The sequence below is a fragment of the Sceloporus occidentalis genome, unplaced genomic scaffold (genome assembly GCF_023333645.1).
Source record: "Sceloporus occidentalis isolate IW3139 unplaced genomic scaffold, rSceOcc1.0.p SCAF_10, whole genome shotgun sequence".
NCBI lineage: Eukaryota > Metazoa > Chordata > Lepidosauria > Squamata > Phrynosomatidae > Sceloporus > Sceloporus occidentalis.
The window spans coordinates 24,334,542-24,355,589 of record NW_028316990.1 but is presented as its reverse complement, the minus strand read 5'-3'; the positions used below and the strand labels follow the sequence as shown (position 1 = coordinate 24,355,589).

Below are 21,048 nucleotides of genomic sequence, written 5' to 3'. Positions count from 1 at the left end.
AGACCAAGGTTTGATTATCACTTGGTGTAGTGGTCTGAGCGTTGAACTATGACCAGGGTTCGATTCCTTGCATGGCCACAGAAACCCATTGGGTGACGTTGGGCAAGTCACACTCTCTCAGCCTCAGGGGAAGCCAATGGCAAACCCCCTCTGAACAAATCTTGCCAAGTAAACCCCATGATGGGTTCACCTTCAGGTTGGCACGAGCTGGAAACAACTTGAAGGCACACAACAACAATTAATTTTTAACTGTGTTTGAACGGTTGTCAGCTGCATTTAGTCTGAAACCAGGAACAAGGTGGGACATAAATATATCACAACACCAACACCCAGAGCACATTGACCACCCTACGGATGTCAAAAACACTGACGGAGAGGAGCTGAACTGAAATTCCCATCCATTCTCATCTGTGAACCGCTTCCTCTCACCACTGATCTCAGAAGGCAACAATTCCAGCAACACAAAAGCATTGCACAGTGCATGTGTATGTGAGAGTGCGCACAAATCATTCAAGCTTCCCTTTTAGGACAGGAAACCAGGCGAGCTGGAGAGGCTTGAGTCAGACATCCATTTGATCCATGTCATTGCGCTCTTTGTTTTTTCAGTAAACAGATTAACAAGCCATCTGAAGAGGCCCCTGAATGGATCCGGGCTTCAGAGGCGGCTTAAGAGCCCTTGAGCATCACCTGAACAAAATTACTGCCCCATGAAGAGGCCGCGGAAACAAAGAGTTGATAAGCCTCTTGTTACAGGAACTTCAACAAGCACAACCTCTCTGGGTTTCCCTCTAGGGAATGATTTGTCCCCCTCCGTTTTATCAGATACGGCAAAGTATTGTGTTTCCATTTTCCTCCTAGATACATCCCTCCCGACCCGAGATCTTGCATGCCAGAGATGGGAAAGTGCCCGACTTTTAAAAAGAGAAACAACTGTAAACATTTGGAGGAGGTTCAGAGGGGCTTTTTATTAGCTGCTAGAAGGTCTCGCAGAAACTCAGGAAGAACCCATAAATACATATACTGTATATATATGGATTTGCATTAGCAAATACATATGTGTGTGTATATATATATATATATAGATTTGCATTTAGTCACTGTTCTGTGTTTAAGTCATGCCCACCTTCTTTCTGAGTCTCATGGCTGCTGGGTCACAGAGAATGGGACCATGCAGAGCCTACGAAAGTTACTTTTTTGCACTACAATTGTTATCATGAGCACTGGCTATGCTGGCTGGGCACTTTTTTTGCAATCTAAAAAGATAACTTTCCCAGGCTCTTGGTATTTGCAGAAGAACATACTGAATTGCTTCCATCACCACCACCACCACCACCACCATCATCATCATCTCTCTCTCTCTTTCCCCCTCTAACACACATTCACACATAAGACACTCACACTCAAAAACTTTGAAGGCCAATCTGTATTAGCCAGGTTTATTTGGAAGAAAATTCGTTGCACCAGAGCTCCCCATAGTTACTCTCCTTTTGCTGTCATTGACTTTAAAAACAACAACAACGGACATATCTTAAATACTTTTCTCTCTCCTCAGCAAAGAGTGCATCTCTCTCTTCCTGGCAAGAGGGGATATAAATTAGAAAGGAGCCGATACATCCCAGATCCAGAAGTCCCCACTCTGGAATTGCAGGCACTCCAGCTCATACTGGGTCTAGGGGAGCAGGATCTGGCTTGTAGGGCTGCTAAATGGGCCAACGGACTCCCCACACCTCACCTTGGAGCATGTTCAACGTCCCCACTTTTGTGCAAAGACGTCTCTCTGTCAATCCCACCCAAAATCCTGCCCCGTCATTTGATAGAACTTCATGTTGAAAGGTCTGTAGAACTCTTGCAGCCGCCGGATGACTTGTTGGTCAATTTTGGGGTGCGGCCGCCCCTTGGATTTCCCCAAACACCGGGGCCGGCTGCTCCCTTCGGGCTTCTTCAAGCACGGGAAACCCTTGGTCTCGTTGAAGTAGAAGTGTTTGTCTGTCACCACCCGCTCAAGACCCAAGAAGTCTTGGACGCGGCCCATCTCCCCAGCCGGGTCGCTCACCAGCCGCTCCCCGCTGACAAAGAGGAATTTGGACAAGGGAAAATAACGCAGCCAGTTGTCTAAATGCTTGGCGTAAATGCCAATCCTCACGGCACTCCAGGTTGTGTCGATGAGTCCGGTGCTGAGGTTCTTGAAGGCCAATGCCTGGAAGCTGGGGAGGGTGGGCGTCTTGGAAAGGGTCTGTGTGTAGTCCGAAATGGCCCGTGTCACCGGGTTGCGCACCACCACAATCAACTTGGTGTCCCTGGACATGTTGTAGATGCGCCTGGGGGCTTCCTTGGTCACAAAGTAGCTGGGCGTTTTCTCCATGGTGATCTGGCCTTCCAAGGTCCTCGGCATCAGATTTCTGCAGAAACGAAAAGGACGCAGGTCAGAAATTTAAAGTTTAAAACACTTTTTAAATGAAAACAAGACAGCAGCCATGTCATGTGAAAGCCTGGTGGCGTAAAAACATCTTTATCATGCCCATTTGACGCCACTTTTCTGGAATCCTGGGATTTGATGTTCGGTGGGGAAAGCACTAGAGATTTCTAGCAGAGAATTCTGAGTCCCTCGTGAAACTACAAATCCTAGGATTCCAAAGCCTGGACCTTAAAGTGGTATCAAATAATGCTATAAGTGTACAGTATGGATACACACACAGAGAGAGAGAGAGAGTTGGCCTCTGTCTTCACACAAGATCCCACAAGATCATGTTTCTTGCATCTGTGGAGGAGCTATAAAACTGTTACCTTGGGTTATCATTAGGAGGAGTGGAGGCAAAACTGTTCTGCGTTTGCCTCTGGCGTGCCATCTAGGGCTCCTTTCTGAGGAAAAAGAACCAACAAACAAAGCCCACATTTATCTCCGCAAGGCAAGACGCCAAGCTGGATGTTCTCGATAAACTTGAAAACAAGCTCTCTGGAGCCCAGCCACATCCTTGAAGTTAATAATACTCATGGGAGCTGCAAAGATAACACTTTGCTGCATAACAGAGAGGTGCATCCGTGCCAAGACTCAAAACCAGGACTCATTTGGAAAGCAGAACGGAAGATTATGACATGCCCTGTCCAAATCTAAAAGCTTAGGATAGGCAGTTGTTGGCAATATTGATGGCTTTTGCTAATTGACTGTGATTTACAGCACGGCACATCGACAGAAATGAAAGGCATCTCTTGTTTGGTCCATACACGGTTGCCCCCAGTTTGTCCTGTTATTTTTGCTTACCCTCCAACTTTGCAAAGAGCCAGACCCTTTGACAAATCCAGCCGTGCTTCTGTCCTTTTCCACATACCAGGGATTAATGTGCCATGTACTTTCTCCCCATCAGATATGGACTTTGGTCATTGGACATTTCCAAGGGGGTGGTCCAGAATCATGAACCCATCCCAGTGAGACATTCAGGAGGAATGCCAAAACGCTCCAGTTTTGCGTCAATTATTGTAATGACTTTCAGATGTCAGCAATTAGGAAGGAGCTGGGGGTGAATTACATGAAACCCATCAGAAAAAAACAGGTTTTCCTGTTTGGGAGTATGGCTCTGTGGTCTCCTCTCCTGGAGGACAGCAAAGGTTGGGAAAGTTACCTTTTTGGATTACAAAAACCATATGCCAACTAACCTTGCCAAGAAAACCCCATTATAGGTTCGCCTTGGGGCCGCTATGAGTTGGAAACAACTTGAAGACACACAATAACAACCACAAGATACAGATTTATAGCTATTACAGATATAGTTCTATAAGTTTGGCCGCTAAAATGGAAATCATAAGGAAACTGGAGGCTGGTGAAAGAAAATGTCATCCCTGGATGCAATTTGGAAGAAGCCTTCAAGGGGTCTCTAGGAAGTTCTGGATGTTTGTCTTTGCTTATGCAAGGCTGCATTTGCATCTACACTGCAGAATTAATGCAGTTTGACACCACTTTAATTGCCAGGGCTTAATGCATTCTGGGATGTGTGGTTTTGTGAAAAATTTAGCCTTCTCTGCCGCAGAACTCTGGTGCCACAACAAGCTACAAATCCCAGGACTCCATTAAAGTGGTGTCAAACTGCATTAATTTTGCAGTGAAGCTGCAGCCTCCATTTCACATATCCACCTTATTTGTTTTCAATAAAATGTTTGCTGAGGTGTCGAATTGTCCTCCTTTTTTGCAGTGTCTGTCCTGAGCCTTTCCCTGTTATTTCTACCCGTTACCAAATTTTCACTTAAAGTAGCCCAGGAAGACACCTACTCCTGTAAGAAATGCACCAAGCTGCTGGGGTTTTTTTTTTTTTTTGGGGGGGGGGTCAATAAATTAAATTTGAAGGCTTGAAAACAAGGTATTCCTTAAGAAATTACCTTTCCAAGCTTTGGACAAGTCTAGTAGACCAAGCACTTTTAAAAGTATTATTATACAGGAAGGCTTTGGATTACCGATCGGTTCCTGCCAAAATGCTTCGAACTCAAAATGTTGTACTGTTATTTTTATTTTACCGATGTGATTTAAACATGGCTTTGAACTCGGTTTTTTGTTTTTACTATTACAGCTTCCTTAAGTGGGCTTTGATAAAATCACTCCTTGGCTGCAGTACAACATCCGCTTCGCTTGGAATAAATATCCGCAAGTTGCGCTACGCAACTCCCAGGCAAGAGAGCAACGTTGTGTAATTCACATCAATGACTGGATGCTGTTGTGTAATCCAGATACAGCTAGCTGACAGAAGAATATCTCTGTTGGCAAATACTCCACCCTGCATACATAGTGTGTCTTATGCATGCATATGTCACTCACAAACGCCCATCCTTTGTGTGTTTCTTTGAACCCAAGTTGCCTTGAGTCCCAGTTTCAGGAGAGAAGGAGAACTCAATCAATCAATCAATCAATCAATCAATCAATCAATCAATCACTAGAGTGAATAATCTCAGAGGAACCCAGCACTGCTCTTCAAAAGAATAACAAACAAAAGCAGCCAAAGCCTTATTTTGTCACTCAACCCATGAAGGTCTCCTCCAACTGCACTTTCTTGTTGTGTGCCTTCACGTTGTTTCGGATTTACAGCAACCCTAAGACAAACCTTTCATGGTGTTTTCTGGGCAAGATTTGTTCAGAGGAAGTTTGCCATTGCCTTCCCCTGAAGCTGAGAGAGTGTGACTTGCCAGAAGTCACTCAGTGGGTTTCATGGCTGAACGGGGAACCGAACCCTGGTCTCCAAATTCACAGCCCAACGCTCAAACCATGATGCCATGCTGGCTCCTTACAATACAGGTCCCTTATCCAGAATCCCAAAATCCAAAATACTCCAAAATCTAAAACTTTTTGAGTTAAAGTGCAGGTACTCAAACCCAAAAAATGTTTTGGATTTTGGAATTCTGGATAAGGGATACTCAACTGGTACTTCCATTTCCTAGCAAACCGTAATGCTGAAAAGGAATCACATATTTCTAGTTGTCTGTAGAGTGGTCCCCATTAATTTTTTTAGTCCATTCAGGAAACTGAAGACGTCTACATGAAACCCTACTACTAGTCCTTTACCAAGCCTCACTCCATTGGAATTCCCATCTGGGTAGGGTTGCCATTTGTCCCAGAAAACCCAGAAAATCCCGGACTGAAGGGGCTAAAAATACCCATCCTGGACAGCAATGATTATTGTTTTGACTTTGTATAATCAGAATGCAATTTAATAATAAGCTTAATGATAATAATTTGCATCATATACAAATTACATGCCTGGATTTGAAGGACTGGAATGTGGCAACCCTACATCGGGGTCATAAAACACTCTGCCAGTCATTCAGTGCAAATGTTTTCAAAATATATATCCCAGCGCATGAGGTTAAATACAGAGATGTTCACTTGCATTGGAGCGCATCCAGCCTCCCCTCTCAGCAAAGGAACCTCTCCAGTCATCACTTCATTGTGGTGCCCATAAATATTTACTGAGCGTCGAAGGACTTTCGTTCTCCGTTTAGCAAGGTGTGATGGTAAGTGTTGCTGTTCAAGATCAGGCATTTTTCACGGCCACAGAGCACCTTGTCTTCATGACGGATGGAGAAATCACGCTCAGCGTTAACTGCTTAATCAATTCTTGCTACTAAAAAGGCCGGCAAAGGTCAGTCTAGATACTGCAGATGGCACAAAGTGTTATGAAACTAAGGTGAGCTATAACTCTGCATATTCCTTATTCGACCCTTTCTTCTGAGATTCGGTAGGCAGAGTTTGCAGAAAGTTTGGAGGCGTTGCTTTTTTTGGTGGGTGGGTGGCTAAAACTTGCCTTGACTGCATTGAATTGCATTGACTAACTCCATTGACTGACTGGTAAGGGTTGGGGCAAGAGTTTGATCTGGTGCCAATCCATCTCATTATGTTGGTCTGTACAGTGCGCAAACCTCTTTGATGTTCAAAGCCTGGAGATGGGCATGTCGTAGATGGAGACATTGTGTGGCATTCTAGCCAGGCAGCGATGCCCTTTCCCAGCCAAACCTCTGGCAGCTTCCCAGTTGCAATCTTTGCACAGTTGCCCATTGGCAGAAGAAGTAAAGGACTGCATCAACAAAATGGCCCACCTAGACCGACCCTTTGACTCCATACAGGAGCAGCCAGAAAGAAATAGCACCACAAAAGAAGACTTATTTGTCTTCATCATTTGGCAAAGTGGCCTACATGGGGTGGATTTGATAAGTTTTTGGAGGCTTCGACTGGGGTGAAAAATGGCACCCATGCTCACCTATGTAACAATGGTTTGTTGTCATTGTTGTGTGCCTTTGAGTTGTTTCTGACTTAAGGCGACCGTATCACGGGGTTTTCTTGGCAAGTTGTTACTCGAAAGTGCGACTTTGTCCGAGGTCATCCAGTGAGTTTACATGGAGGAGGCAGGATTCAAACCTTGGTCTCCGGAATCGTAGTACGATGTTGAAACCATTACACTACACTGGCTCTCTTATGGAACAATGGTACAATGGAAATAATAATAATAATAATAATAATAATAATAATAATAATACCATAGAACAGTGGTAAAATTGTGCCGTTGTTGTTAGAGCTCACTGTATTTCATTGGTTCTGTCCTAGAGAGCTACTGTGCGCTGACTTATTGAAGAATTTATGGCCTTTCCAAATGCCTTCCTGTGTTTCTCGCTGCTTCCTTTTTCCTTTCTAAGTACAGAAAAATAATTCTTTCCGTGTGTTCCTAACCTTTTACGCGTCTTGCTCAGCAAATACAAGCTTAGGGACTAAATCAATCATTCCGCTTAACTTGCAATAAAATGTTCATTATTGGGGGGGGCAGGGGCTGAGTTGTGATGCCATTTGAGATACTAGAAAGGACCGCATTAAATCCTGCAGCCGATCTGAAAAACACACAGCAGCAATCATTCCAGTCCGAAATGTAGGAATTTAAAATGCTGCCCAGCATTCTTTCCCCAAACCAATAATAAAGCGCCTTGCGTCAGATTTATTTTATATACCATCACTTCCTCATTTTAGATAAATTCGGGATGGAAAGCCTTAAGACGCAGTTAGAAGGCAGAAGCATTTTCTGGGAAATTCTCTCTTTCTCTCTTTCTGTGTTTGTGTGTTGTTGTTGTTGTTGTGTATCTTCCAGCTGTTTCTGACTTATGGCAACCCTAAGGTAAACCTATCACAGGGTTTTCTGGGGCTGAGAGTGTGTTTCCATGGGTTTCCATGGTTGAGCAGGAATAGAACTCTCGTCTCCAGAGACATAGGGGCTATACACATTTGCGCATAAGGGGTAGCATGCAGCCGCCCCTTTCCTGGCTGGATCGGGGCTGCAGCAACCTGACTCCGTGGCTGCAATTTGACCTCTGGAGAGTGCAAAAAGCAGCCACAAAAAGTAGCTCCTTTTTGCACCCTCCAAGGGGCACCATAGCTGTGGCGGTGCAGCTTTATGATGGCCCTTCAGTGCTGCATTATGTTGATGCAGTGCTGGAGGTGCATCATGATGGTGCATGCCGTGTGGACCGGCAGACGTCAAAATGGCGCCATGGGGGTAGAGTTAGGGCACCCAGTGTGAGGACGCTGGAGCTTTCTGCCCGTCTGTATAGGGCCATAGTCCAACACTCAAACCACTACACCATGCCGGCTCTGTCATATACATACACACACACATACACAGTGGAACCTCACCTTACGTGAGGGATCCATTCCAGACCCCCCTGCATAAGGCAAATTCCACTTATGCTTGAGCCCTATTCAAGTGAATGGGGCTCATGCGCACAGCAGTGCAGTGGCGCGCACGTGCCACGGGCGTGCACCCCGTTCATCTGAATGGGACGCACTTTCCCTTGCGCCCCGCGTGGCTTGAGCCCATACACTCAAAGCCGCATATAATGCGGGCGCACTGTATATATATTTGAATGCCCACTCAGTCATGAAACTCACTGGGAGACCCTGGGCAAAGCACACTCTCTCAGCCTCAGAGGATAGCAACCGCAAATCTTCTCTGAAGAAACTTGCCAAGAAAACCCAATGATAGGTTCACCATAAATTGGAAACGACTTGAAGGCACACAACGACAATAACTACGTAACGGACATAAAATATTGGCAATTTTTTTTTTGCAAAATCAAAAATCTGAAAAAATTAATGAGATTCTCAAAAATGTGCAGAAATCCTCATAATCTCTCGCCCAGCGTGGGACATAGAAACCTTTGAAATTATTTGCTTTCGCTTCCGGAAAGGAAACCAGTGACGATTCACATCCTGCATCCTCTCTCTGCAAGACCAAACCAAGGCAATGCCTCAATTTCCCCATCCACTCTTCCGGTGACTCCTCAAATAATTCCACTTTTGCCACATTTTCATTCTCTCTGATCCCTCTGTCATAAAATGACTGCTGTTCATCAATGATAACCCCCTTCTAGCTTGAGTTTGGGGAATGGGGGAGAGAGTGCCAAGCCAGAGAGATACCCATTAGAAACCACTTTAAGCGAACGCACTGGAAACTTTAATTAAATTTGCCATTAATTAGTATTGACCTTAAGAGAATGTCTTTCGAATGCTAAGCGTTGCCTGCAGGTAGGAGCGAGAAGAATTGTAATAACGGAGCAAAGTTAGATTTCTGCGGAGTTACATTTCAAGACGAAAAAGAGAGATCGCCTGGGAGGAAAGAAGATTGTGTGTGCAGATTGAGCCAAAGAATGCAAAGACCTATGAAACATTAAAGTTCTTGGGCATCTGATGACCAGCGGAAATGACTTTTCAAACAGCATAAACAAACATGGAGATATACAGTTGTACCTGATCCTAATATATTATTTGCATGGGCTACATGAAAGTTTTGCTCCTTTTCTTTGAATTAAACCATCTGTTAACTCCTAGTTGGCTTATAATTTAATTCTATTTTGATGTAGCGCTTTTGTATGTTTTTAAGTGTACGGTACTTTTAACACTGTGAGCTGCTTTGGGTCCCAGTTTTGGGAAAAGCTCAGGATACAAATATAATCATCATCATCATTATCCTACTGATGGGAATACTGCAAACCCCTCTTGCAGATGTTTCTCTACTGCAAGTATAGTTCGACATGCGCACTGTAGAAACAATGCGGTTTGACACTACTTTAACTGCTGTGGCTCCATTCTGCAGAACCATAGGATTTGTAGTTTGGTGAGGCACCAGCACAGTTGGGTAGGGAAGTCTCAAGACCTTGCAAAACTTGAAATCCCAGGATTCTATAGGATGGAGCTACAGCACTTAAAGCGGACGCAAACTGGATTACTTCTACAATGTGGATTGACCCTAGAAAACAGTCCCCATGCAGTTGGCCATTCGTACCCTAATGGTACTGAGGTCTGATTAAAACCACTTTCCCCATAAGTTGGGCACCATGGTTTGGACACAAAGCAATGCCCAATGTCTACCTAATGCAACAGGGCTGGAGGAGCTAGAATCGAGATGGGAAGGAGCTTAACTTATTGGTAGCTTTTGTGGGTTTTTTGGTCTCTGTGGCCATGTTCTAGAAGAGTTTATTCCTGACGTTTCACCAGCATCTGTGGCTTTGGCATCTTCAGCCACAGCTGATGGCAAAATGTCAGGAATCAACTCTTCTAGAACATGGCCACAGAGACCGAAAAACCCATAAAAAAACTATGAATGCCGGCCACAACAGCCTTTGACTTCACTAATTTATTCGCTTAAGAGATATCAGTGGACTGGATTTTGGAGAGGCTTAGAGGTCCAGGTTCATTACGAGGCGGGATCGATTTCCCATCAGGCGCCCTCATTACGGCCAACGTGGTGCAAGGTCTGTTCATAATGACCTCTAATGGCTCTCCAGGAGCAGACGCAATTACAGAAGACAAACAGGCCTCCTTTGCCTCCGCTCTCCTCCCAAATCTACCCACTGAGATGAAATGATGTAATCTACCCGGACAAGGCAATGGCAAGCTTCCTCTGGATAAACCTTACCAAAGAAACCCCATGAAAGGGTCGCCTTAGGGTAGCCATAAGTCGGAAACGACTTGAAGGCACAACCACAACTGCTACAAAAGTGGAGTGGTTCAAGCAACAAAAACTCTCCCCCTTTGTTTTTTTTTACTGGTGCTTCTCTCTCGGCCGCTTGACCCAATGTGTGCTAGGCTTTCCCCTCCCGACTTGCTTCAAAGCAGCTTGGATAATGCAAGGCCCTGGGGGTCTCTCAAGTCTTAAGCCCCTTGTCTGGCCCTTTGGTTATTCCGCCAACGATTCCAACCTGCAAAAGAGGCCAGCAGGTTTCCAATCAAACTTGGCTTGGCAGCTAATTGCTTTTAAGAGCCCAAGTTCCATACATACTAATGGAGGCCAACGGGAGGCTATGATACCCCCTTTCCTCCCAGGACGAAAGTCAGCCCCCCACTTCTCCTGATTCTGAGAAGTGACAATTAGTGACAAGGGGAATCATTTATTAATGCCTCCTCGCCCACCCCTCTGCCAACCCCATCCTCTACCCTTTATACCTAATTAGGGTTTGATACAAGGGGGCAGGAACACCCCCGAGGCCAGCGGATGTAGCTTTGCCACACCTCCCATTTCCAGACTGGAAGTAGAAAAGACAAGCTGAACAACAGTACGGTCGACTGTTCACATTTCTGGCTTTGACATATGCGGATTTGATTATTCACATGTTTGATCAATATGTTCTCCCTAGGAATCTCTAGATCCTCCAGTGGAACTCTATGGTCAGTGTCCAGAGGTCCAGAGGTTGCACTGGAGGACCTAGAAATTCCTAGAGGGAACACCTCTGTAGGTATCTGCAAGTCCTCTGGTGCAATTCTATGGTCAGCCTCTGGCAGATAGTGACCATAGAGTTGTGTTGGAGGACATAGAGATTCTTCAAAGGTACGCTTCTCGAGGCATTTGCAGGTCCTCTCATGCAATTCTATGCTCAGCTTCTGGAAGATGTGGATGAAACTTGGATGGGAGACCACCAAGGAATCCCAGGTGCTGGAGGCAATGTTTCAGAGGAAGGAACTGGCAAAACCACTTCTGAGGATTCCTAGCCCTAAGACAACCCTCTGAAATTCCGTGGGGTAACCTCAAGTTGATAGGCAACAAATCTATGCACACAAGTAATTTGGAACAGTGCAGAATATTTTCCATTATCAGGCTAAATCTGAACTTAATTTAACAGAAAAAAAACCCCACAACAAAACAGAGTCAGACAAAAAGCTATTAAACAGTGCAAAGTGTTAGCATAATTCCTAGCCTTATGCTTAGCTAATAGTTAATTAAGGTGGGCATGCTAATGGGCATGTGTGGGTGGAAAATGCTTAAATGAGCATTAATGGCTTTAGAGAGTGGTGGTTGCTGTATACGGGAACCAGGAACACTCCCCACCTGCTTGGGAATAGAAAGGCCCAGACGCCACTGAACTAGTGAAGGAAGACCGAATATGAGTTCCTCTGGTTCTACATGCTCAAAATATAATAGAAAAGTTAGATGTTTCTCAGATATTGCTCAACACAGTTCCATGCATCTCTAGTTCAGAATTCTAAGTACCTTCCCCTAAACTGCAAATCCCAGGATAACACAGGATGGGATCAGTGGCATCATGTGCCTTCATGTCATTTCCAACTTATGGTGACCCTAAGGAAAACCTACCATGGGGATTTCCTGGCATGTTTCTTCTGAGGCTGAGAGACAGGGACTTGTCTAAGATCACCCAGGGGGTTTCCAAAGCCGAGCTTGGAATCGAACCCTGGTCTCCAGAGTCATAGTCCAGTGCTCAAACCACTACACCATGCTGGCTCTCTGTGGGCTAAAGAGTAAAGAAACAAAACTGAGCACTAATGGTAGAATCTGTCCAGGAAAGTGGCCAAATGGATAAGGCCAGCTCAGTTCCCAAACAAATAAACCCTCGACTGGTAGAGCCAGAGCTAAGTAACAAAGTCTTTGAGTCTAAATGCGGTATCACAAGAGGTATTACCAAAACATTTGTCAAGATGTCCAAGGTCCAGGAGTATCAGATAGGCAGGTCAATAAGGCAGTCCAAGGCCAAGGGTTCCAGATAACCAATATGGGTCAACAGTCCAAGAAGCAAGGGTTCAGGAGCCGGAGCCAGAGTCTTTCCTCAAGAAGGTCAGACAATCACTAGTAACTAAACACACATGCTCCCGCTGCCTAAATAGGCAGGCAGCAGGCGTTCAGGTGTGTCTGGTTAGCAGCTTGTTTCTGATAAAGCCTCTGCAACCTTCAAAGGCCCGCCTTTTCAGCTCAACGCTCCCTGAAGGCAGGCACATGTCCCTGATCCTCTTTGACAGGCAGACTTGGCTGCTGAACCTCTGGAGAGGCCCCAGACTCTGCTAGGACCTGCCTCAGGCTCCCCAATTGCAGGCTCAGGTCCCAGAGGCCCTGGCTCATCCTCTGTGTCCTCCAAGTCATCCGCCAGGCTGAGCATGACAGAATCATCCAAACCATAGTATTTCCCATCAGCTGGACAGTGAAGAAAGTGAAGGAACTCAATTTATTTGAGATGTGGTGATGGAGAAGAATGCTGAGGATATATATCATGGACGGCCAAAAAGAAAAACAAATAGGTCTTTGAACAGTTCAAGCCTGTACAATCCCTGGAAACCAAGATGATTAAACTGAGGCTATTGTATTTTGGCCACATCATGAGAAGAGAAGGCTCACTAGAAAAGACAACGATGCTAGGAAAGGTGGAGGAAAGTAGAAAGAGAGGAAGACCGCATGCTAGATGGATGGACTCTATTAAGGAGGTCATGGGTACGAATTTGCAAGACCTGAGCAGAGCACTGGAGGACAGGGGGTCTTGGAGATGTCTCAACCACAGGGTCGCCATGAGTCAGGGACGACTGGAAGAAAGTTAACAACAAACGCATGTATGGGTGTGCATGTGTAGGACATCTGTCTGGGGACCTCCAAAGGAGCAGAGTTTTGCCTGAGCCGCTTCACCGCTAATTGAAGTGAATGAAGTTAAAACAGTTGGAACAGCAGCAGCGGCAGCACACACAAGTCAATGATCGCCCAAGAGGTCATAACCTGGAAGCGGCTAATCACAACTGCAAACGCTCCGGGAACAGGAGCTGGGGTCGCAAGCAGGAAAAGTGGCTGGGTTTTTTGCAGGGAGTAGGGAGGGATTTTGTTTCCTCTTGAAGCTATTTGCTTTAGAGATCTGGAAGGATTTGGAGAAGGGGAACGCTCTAGCCCCTGGCTCAAAGCTAACATGATTTCAAGCCAGAGTTGCTTCTGGACGAAAAACGCTCGATTTGGCAACTTTGCTATTAATTTACAATAAAAAGAGGCTGCAGTTTTGGAATGGCTGATACAACAGGCGCATGGGTGCATAGGTGCTTGGGCGAATTGAAGGGGCCACCCAACATCATGAAGCAAGAGAGATGAGCCTGTCTGACATCTAGGGCTTGTGGAGATGGTTCATTCAAAACTGCAAGTCTGCGCACAATTTCTAGGGACCAATCCCCATCAGATTTTGCTTAAAAGTCCAACTCTTCCAGAGGTTTCTTTGCGCTAAGCCATGTTGCTAAAGGAGAAAAATCCCTCACCAAATTCACAAAATCTTCCATAAGGAGCCTAATTCTTCGGGGGCAAAAAAAACAGGGAGGGGGGGGGACAATTAACACCATCCAATCGAACTTATTGATTTGCTTTGGCTTTCCAAATGCCACAGGGCCGCTAGCTAAAGCTTCTGTACAATTCTCTTTTTAATCTCCGAATGTGCAAATGAGAAGAGTGCCAAAGTGCAGCGCGATTCACACTCGCAGCTTCCAGAATGGCCGATACATCAATAAGAAGAACACCGAGCTCCTGGGGGAGGAATTAGAACAGTTTTCTTCTGAAGGCCCCAAACTTAGATTCGAAGCCATGAGATCATTACCCCCCAAAGGCCATTTGGGGGATTATATCCAGAAATTGACCGATATCTCCAGCTGGAGAGAAAAGATGGCAGAAGGCTCCTTCGCAGCATAACGAGGTCCATGCAGTTTGGACTGATGTATGTTAACGGAAAGGGAATTGTACTTTTTTGCACTGCTTTCTATTATTTTTAACTCAACGCTTTCAATTGTTTATTGTTGATAGTTTAATTCTGCGTTAACTTTGATCCTTTGCATGGTTTTATCTGTATTAGCAGGAACATCTTTACGATAAGAACTGTTTGACAATGGAATAGGTTGCCTTGGTGGAGGGAATGGACTCCCTTTCTTTGGAGGTCTTTAAACAGAGGTCGGTTGGGCATTTTTCAGGAGTGCTCAAGTTGTGAATTTTTGCATGTTTAGGCGTTAGATTAGATGGCCTTTATGGCCCTTGCAATGAAAAGAGTCAATGATTCTGCATTCGACTCATTTTAATTTGCAAGATGCATGAGTTCATAGGACAGTGCAGAAGGCATCAACCCATTGAAAAAAGTGAATTATTGCTTCGGATGTTTCCAGAGAATCAAGGAGACTCAAGCTATATATCTATGGCTACAGTGTAATCTTTGCATTCACACTTGCCCAAGCAGATTTCCACAAGTATAACCGTTACACAAGCGCCAATGTAACACAGTGGTTTGAGTGGAGGAAAGGCTCCTCCGGGACTCGAGGGAGGTTCTGGGAATAGTAAAATAAATATTTGACAAAAAATAGTGGGAGAAACATCTGTTCAGAGGGCACTCGGAGGTGGTCAGCCTCGCTTAAGAAAAGAGAGCAGAGGTCTCTCCATTTCTACCGCTAACAAAAGCATAGCAACAGGAGGTCTCCAGAATTAACTCTTTGTCAGCAGGAGCCCCAAGACATCAGCTGTTGGTCGAGGGATGATTAATGTTTATTATTCGAGGGACAGGGGCCTGGGAGGATTTCTCGCAAGCAAACCTCTCCCTCTTCGCTTGTCCATAACACGCCCCAAATGAGGAGAGGGAATGATGACGATGCCCAGGGATGAAATTAATAGGAGCATCACTTCATTTGGCACAAAGTGAGAGACCTGTTCCTTGCTTTGCAAAAAGGCCAAGGAGGAGGGAAGTGTCCAAAGCTTGCCCAGACTCCAAACACAAGGCTTAAAAAAAAAAAAAAGAACTGAAAATATAATTGAATTTGATTGCAAACACTGGATATTTTCCCCAAAAAAATCTGTTCCACCGACATAATTTTAGTGCTATTATTCCACTTTCACTGCATCCTGGGGAATCCTAGTATTTGTAGTTTGGTTTGTGGTTTGAGCATTGGACTATGATTCTGCAAACCAGGGTTCAAATCCCAGGTCCTCCATGTAAACCCATTGGGTGACCTTTGGCAAGTCACACTCTCTCAGCCTGAGGATAGGAATGGCAACCCCCCCCCCCCCCTCTGAAGAAACTGGCCAAGAAAACCCCATGGTAGGTTCACTTTAGGGTCACCATGTGTTGGAAATGACTTCAAGGCATACAATGACAACAACAAGGCACTACTATAGCTCTATGGTTGAGAATACTAAATCGTAATCACCAAACTATAGACCCCAGGATTGCCATTGTCACTTCTCATCCTCAACTGAAAGGGTTCTTGAGCCATTGAAGGATCCTGCTAAGAAAAAATGGCCAGCTGCTGCAAGATTTGTGGCTTTTCGTGAAAATTTCATTCACATCAAAACTTACTTACTTTCATTAAACCTCTGTTTTTTGCCCAAAACCAACATCTGTGCGCAGAAAACAGTACACTTGGGACAAAGCCACTTGTTCTTTTGCATTAAAGCGTTGGTCATGAGCAAAGCAAAAGGGTTTCTATTGTGCAAACAAAATTGTTCATAGAAAAGAGCGCTGAGCTGCCATGCAAAAATAAAAATTGAAAATGTACATTGATGTTCTTTTGAGTGCAAGAACAAAATAAACCAAGATTTAGATCTCTAATGCACACATATGAGTGACATGGAGTGAGAGGCTAGGATTTACGCTGGTTAAATGTTTTTAAAAATCACAATTTTCTCAAGGAGCCACAGATTCTTTTCAACTACAAAGACATCCCTTTCAAAGCAGGTTGATCACCCACGGCTCACTGTCATCCCTTCATGCTGGGCCTTTTAATAAAAGACAATAATGACCCTCTTTTAATAATGACCCTCTTCCTAAGCTTTCCTTAAGAAATTTGGAGAGATGGAGAACTTTAGGGAAGGGGTGGGGAAGGCAGAAGCAAAAAGGAATAAGAGCGCTGCAAACCCATCCACGCCGCAGCATGAACTATGTCTGGAAAAGCAGCAATTAGAGACCCTTTTATTGATATCCACTCCCTGGAGTCCCTTTGATTCACAAGTCCGGGTTGGCGCTGCGCGGCGGAGGGTCGGAGTAAAGGAGGAACAAAAAAGGGGGGGGACAGCCTGGTGACAGGTGTCATGCCTGTGACCTGGGTCAATCGAGGGCTGTGATCGCCCCGTGACCCTTTCCATCAATGGCTACGAAGAGCGGCCTCCAAGCAGCTTGTAGATGAGAGAGCAGTGGAGAGGAGATGATGTATTCGAGAATGAAAGGGTCAGTTCCCCCTTTTTAAAGACTTGGCCACAGTCAGCCTCTGTTGCACACCATTAAAAAAAACAGGTCCCTTTCCGCAATTTCGGATGGGTCATGGGCCCTTTGCGCAAAGGAAAACAATAGCCACCAAACCGCCGTGTGCTGGTCCCCCATTGCCTCCAAGGCAGTTTTACTGGGGAGCAAAGTCTGCCAAACTCACTGTCTGTCCCATCTGCATCCATAGTTATAGATCCCATTGTAAACATTTCAAACATTTACATAAATGCCAAGTGTATATGTTTTCTTCAGTGCCAGATTGCTCATCAGGAACGTCGCTGACCTCTGGACTGACACTGCATTGTTTCCTAAAGTGCTGTCATCACTTCATTAGGCCTCCGTTCCCGAACCCCAAACTGGACAAGTTTCCCCTTCCGAACCCAAGGTCCACCGCTGCTCACTTTCTCATGGAGTTGGAGCCAACATGACAAAAAAGTGTCAGGCAAAATGCAGTGGCTCCAGTCCAATCGGGATAATTAATTGAGCTGCCGGGATAATTTGTTGCATGCAAATTTAACTGTCAACATGGATGACTTCCGCTGCTGCCAGCCATGGGAAAACTGCCTTGCGCCCTTGCGCTCCCTCACTTCCCAGAGCATGACTAATTAAAGGAACTATTTGGGAGGGTTGCCATTTATTATGCCTCCCACTCATCCTTTTGAAAATGCCAAATACTTTAGCATGAGTATCCAGTGGCCTGGGTCTAAATTTGCAAGTAAGAAGGTAAGTTGCACCCTTCCCCTTCCTGGAATTGGAGGGATGGTGGAAGAGAGAGAATCTGTAAGTCTTCCTCTGGCAGGGCTTATGACAAAGTTCCCAAAGCAATCAGGCAAACAGTGTACATTAGGACTCAAAAAACACCCAAGAGCTATCTGTCAGCCCCTTGCGGAAGCAAGGCTTTTGACTGCAACCGATACGCTAGGGACCGGCAAAAGCAACATCTGTTCCATTGCAACCACGTGGAGGAAATCAAAGCTTTTGTGCTGCGTGGGTTGTTTAAGGAATTTTAAACAAGGGGCAGGTCAGCTAGTAAAGGCCACAACCCACCTGGGAGGTGATCGTCAGCTGGGGACACTAATTCAAAGCCGCTTGCCAGAATATGAGCCATCTCTGATGCTCTGAACCTATGTAGAAAGATCCCCTTTGGACACACAGAGGAGAACATCTTTGCTATTCCTGGGAATGACTTTGTTGCTATTGTTACATGCGTTCAAGTTAACTTCCACTTATGATGACCCCATCCTAGGCTCTTCTTGGTAAGATGGACAAGGCTTGATTTCTCTACTTGGCATCATTATGGTCCATCTGGAGACCGTCAAACGTACCAGATCATCAAACCCGCCTTGTGTGGTTTTGGACTCTCATTCCCAGGGCTGGGTTCTGGACTTGTAGAACCACTCAACCACCTAGAACACACCTGATCCCATTTCATTTTGGAAGCTGAGCCAGGTTGGGCCTGGTTAGTCCTGGATGAGAGACCACCGGGATGGACCACCGAAGATCTCCAGGGCTAGGAAAGCGTCCTGCCGGAAACCCTGGAGAGCTAATTGTATAGAGCTAGACTGATCACAGAAGGTCTAATTCATTAGAAGGCAACATCAGTTGTTAGCCTCCTATCGTGAACCTATGGCAGATCTAGGGGAAGTTCCTTCTTTGGACTACCATAAACCCTATGGAGATACAACTGGAGCATCTCCATGGGTGTGGAGAGCTCCATGGTGTGACAGTGGTTCTGCCCAACCAGGCTGCTCCTTGATTGGCTCTCCCAAACAGGAAAGGGCATAAGGATTTCCTGTGTAGTCCAGAACATGGCTTGACAGCAGCTGCCACCTTTCTTATGGGCTTGGCTTGGCTTCTGGTCCTGTAACTCAAGGCTCTTGGCTCAGCTCTGAATCAACCTGAGCTATTTGAGGCCGATTTGTCAAAACAACTCCCCCCAGCGCCAGCATTCCTGGTTAGTAATTCACTTTCATAACTGAGTTTACTAACAGTTTAACCTTTTCTCTGCTACCCACATTCTGCTCCTTAAGCAATCTGGAAAATTCATTAGTTTACGCCCAAGAGCTGGAGACAGGAATATATAACCTGGGGTTGCATGAGTGGAACAGAAGAGTTTGGTGGAGTTTGGCCCGAGCGTATCACAAATATTGGGCAGGACTTAAAAAAGAGTAAGACAAGACACAAATGCAGAAGGCTGGAGAGAGAAAATAGGAACTTTCACAGAACTTGGCATAGCCCACAACATTATCAGGAATACAAGGCAGCTCTTGGGTTTTTATTCCAACCAGTTTTAACACACGCTGAGCAAAGAAGCTTTACTCACAATTGATAAAATGACTCGACTTTACATAAGAAGAGCTGACATGGAGTAGTGGTTTGAGCATTGGACTATGACTCTGGAGAGCAGGATTGTGCAGGTTATGGAAACCCATTGGGAGACCTTGGGCAAGACACACTCTCTTAGCCTCTGAGGAAGGCAAAGGCAAATCCCTTCTGAACAAATCTTGCCAAGAAAACCCCGTGACAGGGTTGCCTTTGGGTTGCCGTAAGTCAGAAATGTCTAGAAGGCACACAACAACAAACAACAACAACTCTACATAGGTGTATAACTAAGCACCAGCGTCTCCAATGCCGTGCCAAAACAACTGTTGTGCTTTCCCCATTGCACAATGACACAAGAAGCAAGCACAACGATGGGTACACTGTCAATTGTGCGGTGCCAAGAAGAAAGGCAATACAGAGCAAAGACATTGTAACTATGGGAGAGTCGATTTGCACCCTGTGAGCAAAGCTTTGCACTACAACTAATCATGGAGAGAGGTTTTCATTTGGAACAAAATAAAATTCATTGCATTTCTAGGAACTCCACCAGTGTATTAAAGAAAATTAAAAGATCCCAGAGTGGATGAATGTATACGAAAATGGTGATCTAACTAACTCCAGGAAGCCAGGGTTTGTTTGTTTTCCCCGGACTGATGTCTCCTGCTCCCTGGAGAGATAAATGGGTGACTTTCCCCTCCGCAGCCCCTCCAGAACATCGTTCCCTTTCCTAAATTTATCGGCAGCAAAATGTTTCCATCTGTTTGGCTTGCTCTGTTTGCCTGTCTGGCAGAAGGGAAAAGTGCACACACACAGGCGCACACACCAAGGAAATTATAGTTGGTGATTTCAGGATGCCGTTTGTGGTTTTGCCCCTGCTTTGGGTTATAGTTTCTGGGATGGGCTCAGGAGAGCCAGGCCAGGAGCAACATACCTCCAGACGGAGTGCTGAGCCAAGGGAAAAAGGCAGGGAAGTCCTCGCTTTGGCCCCTTCCATTGGTGCAATGGCAGGAGCCAAAATAAGGATTCGAAATTAGAGCAGATCTCTCCAAAAAAAGAAAGAATGAGCACACATTTTTGTGGCGTGGGCATCCATGCCCAGCGACTGGAAATGCCAGACTGGCATGGCAAGAAGTCTGTACAAGACCACACAGAATTTTTAAATTCGTGGCTTTCTTTTTGGGACATTTCACATGCTGTCATTCACAGGCGAATGAAAGACCTGCAACCCAGAGATCTGGACACATCATCAAAAAATAGCTTCTTTACCAATTACTAGTCAAGTCTTCCTTACCCAAAATCCGAAATATTTAAAAATGCAAAATCGTGCTGAGAGAGCAGCACTTTTGCTTTCTGGCGGTTCAGCGTACACAAACTTGGTTTTATGTACAAAAACAATTTAATGTATTGTGCAAAAAGGTGCCGTTAGGCTATGTGCATTAGGTGTATACAAAACATAAATGAATTTCATGTTTAGACTTGGGTCTCATCTCCAAGGTATTTCATAATGTATATGCTAAGATTCCTCCAAACCCTGTAAAATCTAAAATCCGAAACACATCTGGTCCCAAACATTTAGGATAAGGAAGACTCAACCTGTGTCCATTCCCATTTCTCATTACGATGTTTGAAAACTAAATTGCAGCTGTTATTCACTGCGACTTTAACCAATAACTTGTGTTATTGGTCAGTCTATTGCTCTCCATCACTTTTTGAGACAGAGGCAACACA

At 45.1% G+C, this 21,048-nt stretch overlaps 1 protein-coding gene across 1 annotated transcript in view; it reads right to left on the bottom strand.

Annotated features, from left to right (window-relative positions):
* Positions 1-953: 953 nt before the first annotated feature.
* Positions 954-21,048, bottom strand: part of LOC149306227 (heparan sulfate glucosamine 3-O-sulfotransferase 6-like) — a 43,794-nt gene continuing 23,699 nt past the window's right edge. The window contains exon 2 of the mRNA XM_089539807.1: positions 954-2,399. Coding sequence (XP_089395933.1) covers positions 1,781-2,399 — 619 coding nt within the window. The 3' untranslated portion in view covers positions 954-1,780. The remainder of the gene's footprint in view (positions 2,400-21,048) is intronic.